The 18,967-nt window shown below is 37.9% G+C and overlaps 1 protein-coding gene across 1 annotated transcript; it reads left to right on the top strand.

The window, feature by feature from the left end:
• The first annotated feature begins 10,608 nt into the window (after nucleotides 1–10,608).
• zc3h14 (zinc finger CCCH-type containing 14) lies at nucleotides 10,609–14,727 on the top strand. The gene is made up of 17 exons (XM_055149389.1): nucleotides 10,609–10,762; nucleotides 11,042–11,084; nucleotides 11,187–11,301; nucleotides 11,393–11,433; nucleotides 11,522–11,678; nucleotides 11,751–12,036; nucleotides 12,097–12,254; nucleotides 12,333–12,433; nucleotides 12,508–12,657; nucleotides 12,740–12,817; nucleotides 12,922–13,027; nucleotides 13,104–13,300; nucleotides 13,785–13,923; nucleotides 14,001–14,140; nucleotides 14,230–14,309; nucleotides 14,386–14,492; nucleotides 14,560–14,727. The coding sequence occupies exons 1-17, from the start codon at nucleotides 10,727–10,729 to the stop codon at nucleotides 14,561–14,563; spliced, it is 1,938 nt and encodes a 645-aa protein (XP_055005364.1). The 5' UTR covers nucleotides 10,609–10,726; the 3' UTR covers nucleotides 14,564–14,727.
• Nucleotides 14,728–18,967: the final 4,240 nt, after the last annotated feature.

Here is an 18,967-nt window from a genome sequence, read left to right as displayed (position 1 = left end):
CTCTATTCATTCATTTATACATGGTGATGGTGGTGGTGGTAAGCACTTCTGTAGCTGCCCTGGGGCAGACTGACAGAGGTAAAGCTGCACCACACACACACACACACACACACACACACACACACACACACACACACACACACACACACACACACACACACACACACACACACACACACACACACACACACACACACACACACACACACGCATATACACACACACACACACACACACGAATACTAGTGAAGATAAAGTATCATAAGAAACAACAAGAGCCAAAGAAGACTTACAGTATTAAATAACATAAAACAAGAGCCACTGGTACTCTACTACAGTATTCTCAGCGGTCTCCCTTCCAAGTACAAACCAGGCCCAACCCTACTTAGCTTCAGAGACAAATCCAGGTCGAGCTTTTTCAAGGTGGTATGAGATCATTGTGGATTTAGCACCTGCACATGTCTGAGTGCTACCTCTTGGTCCGAGCCAGTTATATTGGTATGTGTTATTATTTATCTTGTTTTTATTAAAGGTGCACTGCTCAACTTTCCTGGTGGAGGCCCTCTACCTGCTTGTCTCCATGGAGCTGTTATTGCTTTGCCTGAAATGTTTGGTGGTACGACATTAAACATATTCATCAAGCATTTAGTCATTACTGGTGTTTCTATTGCTCAAAAATACAATAATTCCTTCTGTGAATAGGAGAAACTCTCCACAGATCTGATTAATCTATAGTGTGGAACATTCTAAGCAAAGTAGTAAGTAGGTAGTAGATCCTCAACTTGAAATGTTACACAGTGTACCTTTAAAATGGGTTGACTTTGTTTCAGACATATAACCCTTGCAATTGTACCACCACATGACAGTAACTAAAGGTCATCACAAAAATGAAAAAGAATATAATTATACACCCATTCTAACCAAGACGCGATGTAAACTAGTGGGCTCCTCCACTGAAGTGCACGCAGACAAAGAGAGCAGTATAACAGCTCTCAATCTGGTCATATGGTGCAGTGAGTAATCCTCTGGTTTGGCACACAAAAGGAAACATGATCAGAACTGTGTGTGCAAGTCTGAGGCTCTATCAAACAACACTTCTCCTCTTACCCTCCATGAGAACTATAGCACTGACAAAGCCCTGCACCAAAGCCCACCAGCAGAAATCTGAGGTCATTCTATTGTGAAACATGAGCACCAATCTACACCGTGGATCAATGGAGACCCTCTATATAGTGTGGAATGTATACGACCATTATATAGACCCCAAATGACGTATTCCGATAAGTACCTATATGCTACAGATGCTTTCTTATTGTTTTATATAAGGCTTGGTTTTAAATTTAAGCATTTAAATGAATCATAGTGATTTTTTTCTCCTCTGCATTTGACACATCTGACCTGTCAGGTGCCCACCCCCAGATCTTAAGCCTTGACCTTGAGATTTCGGAGAGCTTGGAAGAAACTAAAAGAACATACAAACTATGTTGACTCACCTACTGTTAGATGAAAATCCAAGCCACATAATTTGAAGTTCTATAAAGGCTGTTTGCAATTTTTGTCTTTTCTATCTAAATACTACCAGAATATTAACAAAATTATTCATTTCAGTATTATTGTATTGTATTTTTAATAAATGAACAAAACAAAAATAGGATCAGATTTTCATTATTTTCCATGTTTGGCTGTTTTTTGTTTTTTTTGTTTTTTTATCACCTCAAGTAACCTCTTTTGTCCTGTTTAAAAAGTCTAGGTTGACTGAAAGCCCTTAGGTTCTTACAGCTCATATAGAGGACAACTGTGTACTTTAAGATAAACACACATATGTACACCGGCAGCACTGTATGTGCTCACCCTCTCTTCATCTTAGATCCTCTTTGTTATCATGAGCATAGTATAGTGTTCTCTGATATAAACACACATACATGCACACAGACAGTATAGATGTATGTGCTCTCCCCTCTCTTCATGTGAGACCCTCTTGTTATCATGAGCGTACTATAGTACATGTGGCGTGTTCAGACATGTTCCCTATGGCTGCAGCAGTGGTCTGTAATTACCTGCTAATGTGTGACAGCAGGAGAAAGAGCCGTGACCCGCTCCGGAGCTGTGTGCAGTGAATTCCCTAGAGAAACAGGCCGAGTGTTCATAGAGCGTGAATGGATAAATGGTAATGTACACAGCCAAAGTACACACAGGGAGCTCAGAATCAACAATGCATTGGTGCACATGAGGTGTTGAAATTACCTACTACTACACAAGCGTTCTTTCTTAATGTATGTCACCCAGTACAGTACTTGAAAAGCAGTGCTCAAGGATAGAGCATAAAGCATTAGGATGAATGTAGTTAAGTGGGGTATGCAAGACAGTGCACACAAGAAACATCATTCGGAAACATTGGAAAATTAAAAAAAAAAAAGAACAAAGAAAAAAGAAAAAGCATATATTCATTCTACTACTTAGCCTATTTCTTTGTTATGAAAGGCAATCTTTGTATAAGCAGGCCTAACATTACCAAAATGCTTAAAGGGCCATTATTACACTATTATCTGATCTATGTTATAATGTTGTTTCCTCATCACAAATATAGTGTTTTGTTTCAATCAAACACCCTGCATATTTAGAATGAGTTCTTCTCTTAAACAGACACTACACTGTGTTTGTAAACTCCTTACACCTTCACTAGAATCATTTGGATAATTTCAGCCTTGGAACTGCCAATATCTGCTGAGCAAAAGGTGGAACAGGTGGAATTTTGATCTTAGAAGATGTAGACAAACTTATAATAAAGGATTATTCAACAATGTGTGAATGAAACAAAATACAACTCCAGGTATGTCTTTGATGAGGTAATAACATTCTAACATGGACTCACAATAGTCAATTTGGCAAAATAAAGGGTCTTTTTTGTGAACAAACAAGTAGGTCTGTAATACAAAGTGACATGAAGTTACTTGTATGTGACTTGTCAGCTATTAAAATAACTGTAATCATCTTTTGATTATCTGGTTCATTATCTGGGTTTATCAAGGAACCAAATTACATGATCTAACTCTAAAATATATGTGAAAAGACATTTGATCACAAAGACCGTGGTATTCTTAAATCAAAATGGAGAAATAGACTAAACAATTAGTAATTTATTCAGTTGTAAACATTTACCATCTAGAAGCCTTCAGTTACTATATTTCAATCTTTATTTAGTCAAATATGTGTTACAAAAATGTTATTGTACAAAGTCAAAAACAAAAAAATACACCCTAATTATAATTGTTCTCTCATTTCCCCTTCTTTCACAGTGCTTCTGCAAACTGCACAGTCTTCTTTGTCCCTCCTCTTCCTCACAAGCATCAGGTGTAATGTGGCCGACAGCTCTTTTCAAGCAGCCACACCAGCTCTGAACTTAAAATGTAATTAATCTGGAAACCCAAGGCCCTCTCCATTCTCTGAGCAGTGTAGATAATTATAGCTGGAGGCTTATGGGGGCTAAAGGCCAAAGCAAGTGCTGAAAGACTGGCTTAAATCAGCAACTGAAAACTTATACTTAAGGATTTTTTCTATGTGAAGTTATGTGTGCTTTTAACAGCTGCCTTTTTGAATTACAAGGATTATAGTGAGAGTGTGACAAGAAAAGTATTTTGTTCTCTTATCGTAAAATAAGTAAAGATAGAGTTGCTCTGTTTTGGGGGGTATAAGCTGTAGATAGTGGTGGTCCGATGATGGTGGACACAGAGAGTGGTGTTGACAGATGAATTTAGGGGACAGGTTCAAAGGTCAAGCTCAAGAGCACAAAAATGAAAGTCAACATCTGTGGCTTCCTCAGTGGTTTTACAACATTTTTCAACAAGTGGTGAGACATGTACATTTAAAACCAGTGTAAGTCAATACCATATTTACTAACCAACATTTAGATCTGAAGAATTCTTTTATGTCTTTTATGGGTATTCAACCCTCTGTATATTTACATGTTAATTGAGCAGATTTGAGAGATGGTCCAACTGCCCTTCCTATATGTTGTTTAACATATAAAACTACTTCATTTCTGTTGAATTAGAACTATACAATAGATTTTTACATATGTGTTGTTTACAGTCATGCTTCCCACTAAGACTGTCATGATAACAAATTGTGTAGTGTGATATATTGCTGAAGTAAATATAGACAATAAATGATAATAATGCAATTCATTTAAGCCACTGACACAATAATCTTAAAGCAGATTTCAACCACAAACATGCAATATTGTTAAAAAAATCATGAACTGCTATAAATAAACAACAGAATGAAATACTATAGTACTTAGTTTGCATCTGTAATGAGTCATGGGAAGTTATTAATTCAACCTTTTCTAGCTCTTATCATATTATCAAAAAATACCCCCAAATTTCCCAGTAGTGCAAAGAAATTGTACACACTATAAATACTGACCAGAAGGATAAGTTGATATAGTAGTTAATGTGACAGGTCTACTTTCCATTGCTACCTTGTCAGTATTAAAGTACTTTAGTAGATGTGAGGCCCGCATGAGATCTTGCCCTGGGCCTGAACTTGCTGACCCCTCATCTTTGCAGGTGTTCTCCAATACTGCACTGTACACATGCACTTTATTTCCCACACAGTCCAGTGTTTTACATCATAGGCTCTTTCTGCTGATTCACATCTGCGTGTAAGGCACATGTGAGGCATTTAATCCCACAAGACAAAGTACACACTGCTATTATTTCATAACCAGGTCATTCTCGCCATTTGTTGTCATAGCAACAGTAGTAGCATACCTTACCCCAATGATTATCTGTGAGCAGCCCAAAATATCTGTTAACAAATTTCACACTTGCAAAACAAACCGTGAGTACTTCTTTGTGATATGAGCTTAAGAAACGAAATTGTGGTTTAGGAAGTTGTGCAAGCTTGTATCTGTGAGTCACCACACACACAGAAACTTCACACACCCCGCCTTCTTCGATCTGTACTTCCTGTTGGCGGGAAAAGTCCTACATGTGGGTGCCTGTACAGTCTGGTAATATAATGCAAAACTGAGCCATGTGCCTAATCTGTGCTAGCTCTAAACTATATTGACAAAGCTTTAACTGCCTCCTCATAATAGACCTAGTGACGATGCTATGATTAAAATGTTTGAATTGTGATCATCTCTCTCCTGTTAATCAAACCTGAATTTTCAACACTGTTAATGCACATGTCAACAAGCACACCACCTCAGTATTTATTTTTTAAAGGTTCCATTATTACACAAAATTGATTCTTGTGAGCTTTAAGCCATGTAATTATGTTGTTACCTCATCAAAAACATACCCAGAGTTGTGTTTTGTTTCATTCACACACATCTGAATAATTCTTTATTATTAGTCTGTCTACATCTCCAAAACTCAAAATGCTCCACTCCACCCTGTGATTTCCTGAAGCGGTAGTTTTCAAGTTAACAGCTTCCTTTTACCTTATGATCCTAGTGAATGTGCAACGAATTTAAAAACTTATTGGAGTACTTCCTGTATTACAACATGACATCTTCACACATCATTTCAGTTTAGAGAAGAACTCCTAAATATGACTCCTTACATGTGAATGAACAAACAAAATACAACTCCAGGTATGGTTGGGATGAGGAAACAACATTGTAACATCAGAAAATAGCCTAATAATAGCCTTTAAGAACAATTAGACCATTCCAAAAGTAATAGACAAAATGATGAACTAGCACAGGGCAAAAACATGACACAATCATATTTTAGGTGCCAATCAAGCATTTCTACTCAAATGCAATGTACTGTATGTACCCAAGTTATAAATGCAGCCATATAGGTCAAATTCAAAACTTATTATTGTCTATATCACACAGCCACCCTACAGAGAACATTGTGCCAAAGGTATTAACCAAAATAATTATGTTCTATGAATGTGATGCTAGCTTTGTGCCCTGTGATCTCTCACAGTAAATGAAGAATAGGATTACTGGTGCATGTGAAATCATATGATAATTATTAGACATGTGCTCAGTGGGGATCCTCATTGTGGATCTTCTTGCAGCTCTGGTCCACTGATAAAAGCTCAATTCGGCATCCCGCTAACACTTTTAATTAAGGCTAAACATTGCACACAGCTTGCCCCATGCATAATCACTTATTACATTCAGGCTTTCAGTTCCACAATGACAAGCATCAGCTCCCCTCTGTCACCTCAGTAAAGACTGAGCTAGCCTTAATAATACAAAAAAAAGTGAGATTCTTTGTTGGAAAAGGTCAGTGATAATCACAAGATGCAATAGTTTTTCCAGAATAATCATAACGTTTGAATGTTTGAAATTCAAGATGCTACAGACTATTTACACCATATGTAGTTGCAAATGTGGCAGAAAACCTTCAGAGGAAATACTATGAGATCTTCCAAAGGAAATACTTAGACAGAATGAACCATTTCATCACTGGCTGAAACAATAGAGTGGAGTGAGAGTGAGGCCTTTCCTGTTGTGTTGACCTGGCACCCCCTGGACACCACTGTGATGCTGCAGGACACAGGGACACTTTTGGCTGGCTCTCCTCAAACTGCCCCTGACACAGATCTGCTGAACAACGTGACCAGTCCTCCTGGTAAACTGCACTGAGACCTTTAACGAAGACACAAAGGTCACTGACAGGGCAGTGTAAATGTTACTGAACCAAAACTTGATTCAATTGGATCAATAATGTATCTCTCTCTCTCTCTCTCTCTCTCTCTCTCTCTCTCTCTCTCTCTCTCTCTCTCTCTCTCTCTCTCTCTCTCAACAATATTGTGGAATTCATCTGTAATTTTGTTTATCAAGGAACCAAATGACAGTATCTTTAGACACAATTGAAAGAAAGCAGAAAATCAGACAAAGGAGCTCTACATATGTTGTCAATTTGAATGTGGAAATGCACTTGCTGTGGCCAAACAGCTGCAGTTCTAATCAGTGAAGGTTGTTCGAGGAGACGTGCCAAGAAAAAAAGAGTTCTTTAACAAGCTGGGTCGTGAATGGCCACAAACTGAAGCTGTCGACGCCAAGGGCCAGGCTGTTGTGGGATTATTTTTACATTAACTCAAGTTTGAAAAGAAACTTTGTTTTAGAATAACTCAACATGCACTTTAAATTGAAAAGTACTTTAAGTATACAGAAAAGTCTTTAACATGTAATTCTTTCATATGTAATAATCAGTGATGGAATGTAACGAAGTAAAAGTAGTAAAGTACTATACTTTATATGCTATTTTAAGTATCTGTACCTTACTTAAGTACATTTGAAAGTGGATATTTCTTACTTTTACTTTACTATATTTGAGACTATGCATCCATACCTTCTATTCCAATACATTGTTGAACTGGACTGAAGAGTAAAAGTATTTTTATTATTGTCTCAGGCTTGTTGAAAAGGCTGACAGTGTATTTTTTACACTTTCATGATTTGAGCAAACAAATATATACAAATAAAAACAGCTAAAAGAAGTGACTGATTACTACTGAACAAAAGTCAGCACAAATCTTTATCAAAATCACTACATTTGAAGCCTTAAACCTCAAAATATGTGCAAAATACTTTTACTTTTTACTCTCAATGTACTTATGTTGAACTTAATTTCAACATAAGTAAACATAAGTAGAACTCAGGGAATGATCTGGCTGATTTTTGATTGCTGAAAGAATAGGCTTATGGGTCAAATAGCTAAATTTCACATGAACAAGTATTTTGATTTCAAATATGATCTTACCTTAGACCTACAAACCCCAAAGTAATTATTGCTTCTAAAAACTGAAATCTGTGTAGCCAACATTTTTGCCTCTAAAACCACTTGGATCTCAACATGCCATAGGGAGCTAAACTCTGGATGGACTTGAAATTTCCTGACAGGCTCAGTACCAAAAATCTCACCTCATAATTCTTCTGCTATCTGATCAAGATGTTAAAGTCTTATTTAAACAGCTTTTATGAATGCTGATTAATGGGCTAAATTAAAATCTGTCAAGGTCAAAACTGTTCTAATGAAGGAGCTACTTGAGCGGTGTAAAATGTCTCCTGCTGTTGTAAAACTCCAAGGACAGTTTTTAGCTCCCATAATTGCCTGAATCATTTTAATATGTGACTGTCTCATTCAATATTAATGAGGTGAAAATGCTTCCAGCCATGCAGCTCTGAGCGTACTGTGACCTCAACATCTTGCTATTGTAACTATTACTGCAGCTGTAAATTTAACAAGGGACCACATACTCACTGTTACAAATATTGGTCAACTTTAACCATATGAATTAACAGGTTAGCACTGTCTTCGCTCAGTTAATTGTCCTGATTTCACCCTGAATGGTGCAAAAAATCAAAATAATTCAGTGGAGTAAACATGCAAATGTAGTAGCAAATGATTTACGCAGTGGTTTAAGAGTTACTGGACGGTTCATTGTTCGACTCTGGTTGTCATTGTGTTCTTTGGCAAAACATTAAATTCATGTTGCCTTCACATATGTAGCTGGTTAGGGAAATAAAGACATTTGTTCCATAAAAACACACCAAATTCAGAATAACAAGATCATATTTCTGGTTCTAATTAACATGATTGATTCAATAAAATGTGAGTCCTCTTTAAAAGTGCACTATGTCTCCATGGCGATGTTTTTGCTTTGCTTAATTGTCTAATGGCATGGCACAAAACTCCACCAGGCCAAGTTTCAGGTCAGATCTGTGAAAAGGCGAACCTGATCACAGAAAGTATATATTTTTACTGTATTTTCAGCATCAAAAACACATGTAATTGAACATAACCAAGCCAAACTAGTTTAATACCATACTGAGGAACATTCCTTTGACAGCATGTAACTTTTTGGTGGAGGGTCTGTCATAGATACGTTATTGTTTTGTCTGGAGTGTTTCACATATGGTATTAAACCTTTTTATCATCATGTAGACCAAACCATACCAAGCTACAGCTCAGATCTGTGGAGAGGCAACTCCGCTCACAATAGGAATGCCTGTTTTTCTAGGTATTTTGAGCTATAAAACCATCTGTAGTTTTAAATATGTAGGGTAGAGCTGTTTAATGTCATATGTGGAATATTCTAGGCCAACCATTGTCATATCCATAGAAACAAGCAGGTGACAAACACTCAACCAAACTGTTACAGTACACCTTTAACATCAGAATGGAGGCAAGCAAGTGGCGGACTCCAGGTAAGTGATGATGTTAAATTCCACCACAGTTATTTGTAATTACTGCACTGTTCCACTGAGGGACTTGTGAGTGAATCGATCTTCCTTCCTTCCTTTCTGCCTCACCAGCTGCTGAAGCCTCTTCACGCAGGTGTTATCTTCTCCAGGAAAGTGAGGATTGGGTTACTGGACATTGTCAGAGCAGGTGCAATGAATTATCTTCTTGTGCATGTCTTTGTAAGGGCCTTTTTGTGCATTTTTTTGGCTCCCTTTTTGGACCTCAGGGAAAGATTTGGACTCATCCACAGTGTAATGTGACACTACAGGTATTACTGTCTCTTTCAGATGTACACCACAGAAGCATGGCAGTATGAGGCTTGAGGTCAAAAATAGACAATATGAACACGCTGCATCAGCTGAACAGCAAAGTTTCTCAGCATGTGACTCATTTAAAAGAAAGGGGAAGTTGTGTGTCTGAGCAGTGCTCGTGGGTAAAGCAGTCAGTGTGGGTAAAGCAGTCAGTGCTGGTCACACAATAGCCATGACAGAGGTGACAGTCTTTGCTAATGTCTTTTCAGATGACATTTTCATGCTTCAAGATTAGACTTTTCTCTTGACAATTAGTTGTGATTTTATAAAACAGAAGTCAAATGATATCAATAATAATGTCTGCAAAACAACAAATTGCAAAGATCTTTGTTTAATTAAGGGCACTGCTTCAAAACATGTTCTAGTCTAAATTTGTAGCTATACTGAAACCCTAGGGTATGGTATGATATGATATGCCAGCTTTAGAATTTATGAAGCTAATATTTGACAATACACAGGCTTAATCATTAATAAACACTGAACAAAGCATCACCCATAAAGTGTTTGAGCCAAGGAAAATGAAGAGTTGGCTCAGACACTTGTCTAGACAGAAGCTCCTTCCCATGATTGTTTGGCTGGTACTGTAAAACTGCAAAACAGGACATAAATGTAGGTCTACTTAGTAGAATTTTGAATAATTGGCTATTTCAAAATCAAACAAGCTAACTCATGCTACATTATATACCATCAACTACATTTCAAATCAGTGTTTAATTGTTAGAATAAGATTTATAAAATAGGCACAAAGTCCAATGAGCCCAGATTGTGTACAAAAGAAAATCAGTCTAGGCAAAATAGGTCATATAATTTGATGTATGTTTTATACTTTTGGAATTTTATGCATTACAGACATTTCTTTCGAGTGTAAGGACGTCTTTCTCGGCCTAGTCTTTGGCGCCATCTAGTGTGGATTAATAATCAATATCCTGCGTGGTTAAACACTATAACAAACCTTGGGTAAAATTGCCTCTTTTTTTTCTTTTGTAGAGCCCATTATGTACAAACAAAACTGTATTTTTTATTTTTTTATTTTTATTTTTTTAATAAATACAATAAGATTTCAGGAGGAAGAATGTCTCTACCCGGTTTCCTTACCTTTAGTCACGTGACTGTTCTTTGGTTGCTGAGGGTTGAGCAAATCAAAAAAGTGTTAAATTTTAAAAATAGTTTGTTGCTTTGTTTGTTTTTATTAGTAAGATGGAGATCGGAACAGAGATCAGCAAGAAAATAAGAGTGAGTAGCATGTTTATATGCGCCATTATCCCCTGCAAACATCGGCGCTGTGTATTTTCGCTGTATGCTAGCCTGTTTTATCTTGTAGAATACGAATTATTGGGTCTTTGTTCAGATTAAAAAGGCTATTAGTTTAATCTGTTTAAGATTTCGTGATTTTATTATTATTATTTTTTTTATGTAAACCAAATTTTACTATTTACACTTATCATACAATAGCGTGTTGGTTCTTGTTTTTGCAGCTGCTAACTTGTATCAAATTACACACTTGCTTTGCAGGCAGCTATCAAGGGCAAGCTGCAGGAGCTCGGTGCCTATATCGGTGAGTACCATCGCCTTCTATGTTGTTTAGTGAATATAACTTAACTTACTTAAGGTAAGTACATAGATTTCTCTTATTTGTGTTTTTGTGCCACACTTGTAGATGAAGAGCTTCCTGACTACATTATGGTGATGGTAGCGAATAAGAAAACATCCCAACAGATGGCTGACGACTTGTCCCTGTTTTTGGGAAGCAACACCATTAAGTTCACAGCCTGGTATGAGGCGTGCTCAGCGTTACATTGTTCATCATCAACCTAATAGCAGTGCACATTTGTACTGTATCTGACGTGACCTGTCCTCTTGTAGGTTACATGGTGTTCTGGAGAAGTTAAGATCAGTCGCAGTTGGTAAGTCAGTTAGATTGCCAATGTTGTTATCCAGTTGTACAGTTGCAATTTCTTTTTAATACGATGAACTTTACTCTTTGTATTTCAGAGCCTGGATCTTCAAAAAATCAACTAGAGTCAGATGGTGGCACGTCTGCGGGTAGAAGACGCTCTTCTGAAGGAAGCAGATTTGAGGAATCCAAACAGTTGACAGTTTCCAGTTCTCGATCGGAGGCACGAGTGTCCAGTTCTGCATATGAAAATAGGTAAATAAATAGACTGTTTAGTGCTACTGTCTCTCTGAAGCAACAACAAAAACATAATCTCTGTTTCATAAGGAGGGGCTCTTCATCGAGGCTAACATCGGCGGTGAAGCCTCTTGTGGAGTCGGTTCCCTCTGAAGCGGTTATTGACATTAAACCAGACATGGATGATGACCTGATTTCAGAAAATCATGTAGAAACAGGAACAAGTTCTAGTCGGACACGCAGTTCATCAAGCAGACCTAGTATTGAAATCTACAGACCAAGTCAAAGCAAGTTGACCTCAGTAAGCTCTGCAGAATCGTACTCCAGGCATGTGGAGAGCAGGGGCAGCCGGTCATCCAGAAGCACTGCCAATAAGGTGTTTAATCTACTTTGAAATGTAAATGACATAAGAAAGGTGCTAACTGTTTTTGTTTAGCCAGAAGAATCACGTAAGCGTAAAGCTCCAGTTGCAAGCTCAGTAGTGCGGGTGAGCAGAACGGACGAGGACAGTGATGATGTTGAAGATGATGACACAAACTATGGTAGCAGAGGACTGTCTAGTCGTGTGTCCCTTCCCTCCAAAGCAGAGCGCAAGTTGGTCATCTGTTCACATAATGTATTTGCCTCACCCGTGTTTAAGTTTGTTCTAAAGTTTATACATTTGTTTTTCAGACCGTCACTACCACCAGCTAAGCAAGCAAATAGGAATCTGATTCTCAAGGCCATATCAGAAGCCCAAGATTCCATCACAAAAACCACAGCATACCCCCCAAGTGTGTTTTCTCATACTCTAGATATAACTGTGACAGTGTTGTCCTTTTCTCATACTTTTTATTTATCTAAACAGTCCCTCAGCGACAGACTGTTCCTGTTGCCCCTCGGACTCGTTTGTCCACTAGTGAGGAGATGACGGCAGCTATCCAGTTGGTCCAGGAACATCTCCACAGTTTAGCCCCACGGGCCTATGCTTCCACTGAACTACCTCAGTCTAGAACTGGTGTGTTCTTAGATTTTTTTCAAACATTTTTTGTTTCTTGGTTCATGGTTATTCATGAATAAACATGTTTCTTTTCCTTCAGCTCCCCCTAAACCCTTAGCATTACGTCTGCAAATGGATTCTAGAGAGGGTGGTGAAACACAGGAGCAAAGCGAACACGGTACATACTTTTAAAAATGATTTATATTTCAAAAATAAGTATGTTTAATTACTTCATTAATGGTTTTAACATGTTATATGTTCTCAAATTAAAATTATCTGCAGGCCCTGATACGCGTTCTTTTATAATGAGTAGACCACAACTAGAAGAGCAGTCAGCTGTCAGACCTCTGCAGGACATCTCGGCTGTGTCCCGCACCGTCCAATCCAGGTATCATGCCTTATATTTGGTTTTGACAACATTGCCTTATATGCAATTTTTGATTTAAATTGTTGTTGTTTCATAGTAAGGAGTCAGGGGAATCTGCGAGTCCAAAGTTTATAGTTACTCTGGATGGCGTGCCCAGTCCAGTGGGAAACTTCACCGGCTTCGAAATGGACATGGATGATGTGAGACCTCCTCCAAGGGAAGGAATCATTGAGAGCAACAGTCACCCCTCAGTCAGTGTCCTTCAGAGACTGCAAGGAAACGTGCTGATTGATGGTATTATAGCAACATCATCATGAGTGTTTTGTATGCAGCTTTGCCATCAGACAGTTCCCAACTTTCACTGCTTTTCTGCCATCACATGGACAAAATATGATGATTGTTAGTTTAATTTACTGCATAACATAAATCTAGAACATTGGCCACTTTGTCTGGGTGGACAGCATTTAGTGGCGCTTATGGTTGCTGTGTAATTCTTAACTTTGTCTTCATAGTGGATTAAGGTTATGAAATTAATTTGGTTTAGCATTACTGGACCACAATTTGTATAGCAGTATTAATAACTTTAAAACCAAAATTGCTGACTAGCCTCGGCGACAGCAGTTGGAAACCTTTATATGCAATATATGCAACCAGTGGGGATGGCATGATGGACAGACTTGACAGCGGTCGGGCAGTTCTAATGCCAACTGTGATATGTTTGTACTATCGTTAATTATTTACATGTGTATTCATCTTTTTTTCTTTTTTTTTTTGTAAGATGAAATGATGGATTATGAAGAAATGGACACAGAGAACATCCCAACTAAAAGACAAAAGGTTTTGGAACGCTGCAAGTTCTGGCCAGCCTGTAAAAGTGGAGATGAGTGTCCCTACCATCACCCTACATCTCAGTGCAAGTAAGAGTTTACTACATTTGTTGCCATATCTATTCATGAATGTTGTTCATATTTTATGTGGCTATTTTTTTCTATAGGACCTTTCCCAACTGTAAATTTGGAGATAAATGCCTTTTCATCCATCCAAATTGTAAATATGACGCCAGGTGTACAAAGCCCGACTGTCCTTTCACTCACGTCAGTCGAAGAAGTACTTCTAATCCTCCACCAAGACCAGGTTCATTTACACAGCTTTTTAAAAACTTTTGTACTTTGTGCATTTTGCCATTGCCCTCAGTTCTAACTAATTTCACTCTATGTTCTCAGTAGCACCAATGCAGACTACTACTGTGTGTCGCTTTTTCCCTGACTGTAAGAAAATGGACTGTCCATTTTATCACCCAAAGGTAGAAGTTAGGATTATGGTACATTAATGTGCACTGGTTCTTTATTCTAAATACTAATGTCTTTACTCTTTTGCAGCCATGTCGCTTTGCTGCACAGTGTAAACGAGTTGGATGTTCATTCTACCATCCCACCACATCTGTACCACCAAGACACGCACTGAAGTGGACCAAAGCTCAGTCCAGGTAGACACTTGTGTAACTAATTGTCAAACATCATAGAACTGTGTACTAAACTTTCCTTCCTTTTCAGTTAATCACCAGAGAATGAAGAGGACAAATAGACTCTTCTGGATTTAATGTTCTTTATTGTTTTATTCTATTGGGATGATTTTTTTATGTGTTTTCATGAGCAAGTTCATGTCCTAAAACTATTAAAAATGTGTCACACTGACAAGTTGTCAGTGATTCTACTAAAGTCTGTATTGTCTTTTAGTCATTTTTTTTAAACAGCTGAAGGAAATGTAAAATATGAGGGGAAACAATGATGAGTGGTGTAGCTTTCTCTGAACACTAACACCATTTGCCAGGGCCAAGAGACAGATTGACTAAACAATCTTACAATGACTGTATTTTTACTCAAAAGAATTCAGAAGTCATAATGCTATGTTCGTATACAAAGAAACTCTTGTCTTAAAAAATCAATAATCATTAGCTGAATAGTAAAATTATGCTAATTATATTACTAGTTGCATTACACCCTAAATTTTAATATTTAAGGTAATATTTACTCAGTGTAGTACAGACCTAGGTTAGAAAGGTACACAGATAAAAAATGAATGCTATAAGAAATTATCTGCTCGTGGAGTCTGTCCATTTCCATGGAAACCCATTTGAGCGCATGCGCATTGGTGTTAAATAATTTGCCCTGAAAAAACTATCGCCGCCTAGTTAACTCATGCCCTCATCCATTCTACTCATAACTAAACTTTTCATGACAAAATTCTGACAACAACAACAACGCAAAATTATTATTTTCTGTGAATTCAGTCATTGAAAAAAAAAAAAAAATCATACTATGGAGCGAGAGTGTTTAAAGTTCAAGCCCTTTTGCCCTTTTACGCGTTTAGATTGCAGTTTAAAGGTAGGTGCACTATGTAATCTAATTTTTTTGGTGGAGGGTTCGCCAGCTGCTTCTCCGCAAAAGTGTTATTGCTTTGCCTTGGATGTTCACTGTATGTCATTATGCGTATCAGTCTCAAAAACTGATACGCATAAGTCTTATGCGTCTTATCTCTCGTCAAAGAGAAGAGCGATAAATAAAATCCTTTCAGTCATATGTATCCTACAGTAAATTAATTGTCTGTTCACACTTGAACATAGACCATATTAAAATGGGACTAAACTGGGACTAATTTCAGAACTACGCCTGGGCTAGACCAGGACTAGAACAGAACCAAACCACGTCTACCATCTGGACTAAACTGGGCCCAAAGTAGAACACAGCAAAGACAAGTGAAAACACACCCTAAAACAGAACCGATTTGAACCTAGATTTGAACTTTGTAGAGGCCTGTATCTGAAGAGGGATTCTCCTTTCTAGAACACAGCCTTCCTTCATATTCTTTTTCCACTTTACTTCACAAACTTACACTTACACTTACACTTAGACTAACTGATGCAGCCAAAATATATGATTAATATTTATGACAGCCACAATCCCACCAAACAAAGTCTTAATTAATGTGATAAATGTGATTTTATACATATAGTATCAAAGGGACAGATTGTATTATTTTATCTTCACTGATCCTGACTAGAGGAACACTTTGTCCAAACAGTTCTTTTTTGTTTTATCATGTCCTTTCTTACCAGTTTTCTCTCTCTCTTTACAGTATCAACTCATTTGGACGCTGGTAAATGCCAAGTCTTGGAACCGCCTGCCCTTGCCTTTCAAAATTCCTGCAATGGGAGAACATGTTTTTGTGTGGGTGGGTTGTTCAGCCAAGCAAAGCTGTTTTGGTCCTGATTTTTTATTTATTTTTTCATGCGATAATCTTGCAACACCAAATGCTACCTCGCGATGGGGACAAACAAACTAATCATATTCTACAGGCTCTATAATCAGATGTAGTATTCTAAATGTTCTCTAAATAATTTTGAAAGAATGGAATATTTTATTCACATGTTACTACTACTGCTACTGCCGCTATTGTGTTGCTAAATACAAAATTACATTGACCCTATTGTGTTGCCAAATAAAAAAATTACACTGGAAATTACCTAACACTTTTCTAAACAATTAAGTAAAATATGTGGAGTTTTGGGATGGTCTCTCTTGGGGATTAGGCCGAAACAATCATGACAGTTGAAAGAGGAAGAGGGAATGCCCATGATACTAGGTGAAAAGATGAAATGAAATGTACTTTTTAGATAGCTTTGCCTACTACTAACAAAACCAACCCAATACCTGTTAACCAATATGTTACTTCACTGGAGTTTACCAGATTACCACTCAGGGGCTGACTTTCCACTAAACATGTGACTTCCAAGGTAACGCAACTTTTTTTTCCCCCTTTACCAGAAGTTGCATCAAAACTTACTAGGCATGTACAAAAAGATAGAGAGATAGACAGGAGGAGAGAGAGAGTGAGAGTGAGAGAGGGGGAGGCACAGAAAGGCAGAGAGGAGACTAAAGGAGAGTCATTCAGCCCCAGCAAAACCCTTTGAGCTACTTTCTCTCTTGCGCAGATAAAGCAGAAGTGTGAAGAGGACGAGAGCTTGAGGGCTGGCGATGGCACAGGGCTCCGATAGCAACGACACAAGCTACAAGTCTCCATCCCCTGCAAGTCGAGCCGTGAGTCTGATATCTGCGTATATTATTTTAACCATTTATATATTGATTTTACATACACTTTTACACATACATTGGGTTGTTCATTTCTACCAGCTGTCACATGTTATGACTGTTTTATTTGCACACTTGGGCTGTAGGTATTACTCAACCAATGTGTAGGCTTTTGTGAATTGCACGATTCATCTCATGCCCAGCCAAAGTGAATCCATTGTCTGTTTTGAGGGCGCAAACTGTGAATGACTGGGCAAGTGTCAGGAACAAATTGTGTCGAGCTTGCATGTGCGTACAGTAATATGTCCACAACAGAAAATGGCATTGAAAATTCTCACTAACTACTCAATTCAGTTTATTTGTGTATACCCCAAAATAACAGCAGCAGTGCACAGTAAAATTGTTGATTTAACCAATAGAAAGTTAGATAATTCATTCATTCTGATGATTTTTTTCAGAGCATCATTCAAGCGATGCTTTTGTTTTGTTCTTGACATCAATAAGTGTCTTTGATGTATGTACAGTATAACTGACACAGCACTTTTGAATGGCTTACTTATTTAGATACCATATAATGAAACCGTTAGGAAGTTATAGGTTCGTTACCAATGACTCAACCACTTCGAAACCCAGCCCTTCCTTGTCAATCTACAGTGATACAGATTTGCACCTCTCACCTAAGACCTGCCATACATAGTAAATAGATTTAATAATTTAAATAAACATCTTTTTTTGTTGTTTTATTGTTTTTCAGGGCTCCTCAGATGATGTTAAGAAGGTGATGCGGCGAGAAAAGAACCGAATTGCTGCACAGAAAAGCAGGATGAGGCAAACTCAGAAAGCGGACAGCTTACATTTGGTAAGACTTAAAACATCACTACTCTAAATACATTATGTTCCTGATACAATTGTGAAACCAGTAGAAATACTATTGCACTATAATTACTCTACCTGACCATGTGGCGATGTGTCATGGCTTCTGCTGTCACTTGGACGCTGTTCTAAGTTTGCAAAAGCTACAGGAATAAATTAGCACGTGTGGGCATCCCTCTTTAGCATGCCAGAGAGGCAGAGATGATGACTACAACTTTTACAATACATCAACTACCACTTTGTTTTGTTCAAAAAATCTCACCACATTAGCTTACTAAATGTTTATACTACTACTGACCCCTGATCTAGTCTTGTTAGTATTTTCCAGAGCTGCTGTTCATTGTAACTTGATTGACTTAAAAGCCAGTGTGGTAGGAAGTCATATGTCCAAAAAATAGACAAGACGTCTTTCCTTGTAGCACTTTAAAGTCAACATTCAGTGGTTTTGCTTTTATCATGTTGCTTGATAAACAGGAAGACAAATTTTTCCTCGCGGTGACACCAGACTAACTTCCTGTTTCCTCAGTAGTAGTTTTTGGTGAGGTTTACGTTGTAGGCCGTGGGCCGAGAGAGGGGGAGACGCAGCAGTCACTTCTTGTAAACTCACACAAAGCAGTGGGCTGTGTTTGGCTGAGTGACGCATGAATGTATGGGGTTTACCCAGAGCCTCTGTGACAGTAAAGACCTATAGTGCTGTTTCAGGGAGTGATGTGACCTTTGTTTTGCCTAAGTGGGATGTTTTATATTGTCTCAAAAGTTGGGGAAGAACATAAAGCCAACATAAAAGGACTAAATGTGTGAAAGAACCCCACAACATTAACATTTAATGTCATGAGGCCTGTCACCAGTACAGCAAGTGTACATGCTTACAGTTTCATTCTATTTCTCTTGTCAAATCAGCAAGTCTAAACCAGTCAGAGGTGGTCCAAAAGATTACTCAAGTTAGAGTAAAAAAGTATTTGGGAAAACTACTAGTACTCAAGTACTTAAAGGTCCCATA

Source organism: Boleophthalmus pectinirostris, unplaced genomic scaffold (genome assembly GCF_026225935.1).
Source record: "Boleophthalmus pectinirostris isolate CB_2022bp ecotype Guang Dong unplaced genomic scaffold, ASM2622593v1 HiC_scaffold_13, whole genome shotgun sequence".
Taxonomy (NCBI): Eukaryota; Metazoa; Chordata; class Actinopteri; order Gobiiformes; family Gobiidae; genus Boleophthalmus; species Boleophthalmus pectinirostris.
Note: the sequence above shows the minus strand (reverse complement) of the source record. Positions and strands in the feature narration are given on the sequence as shown.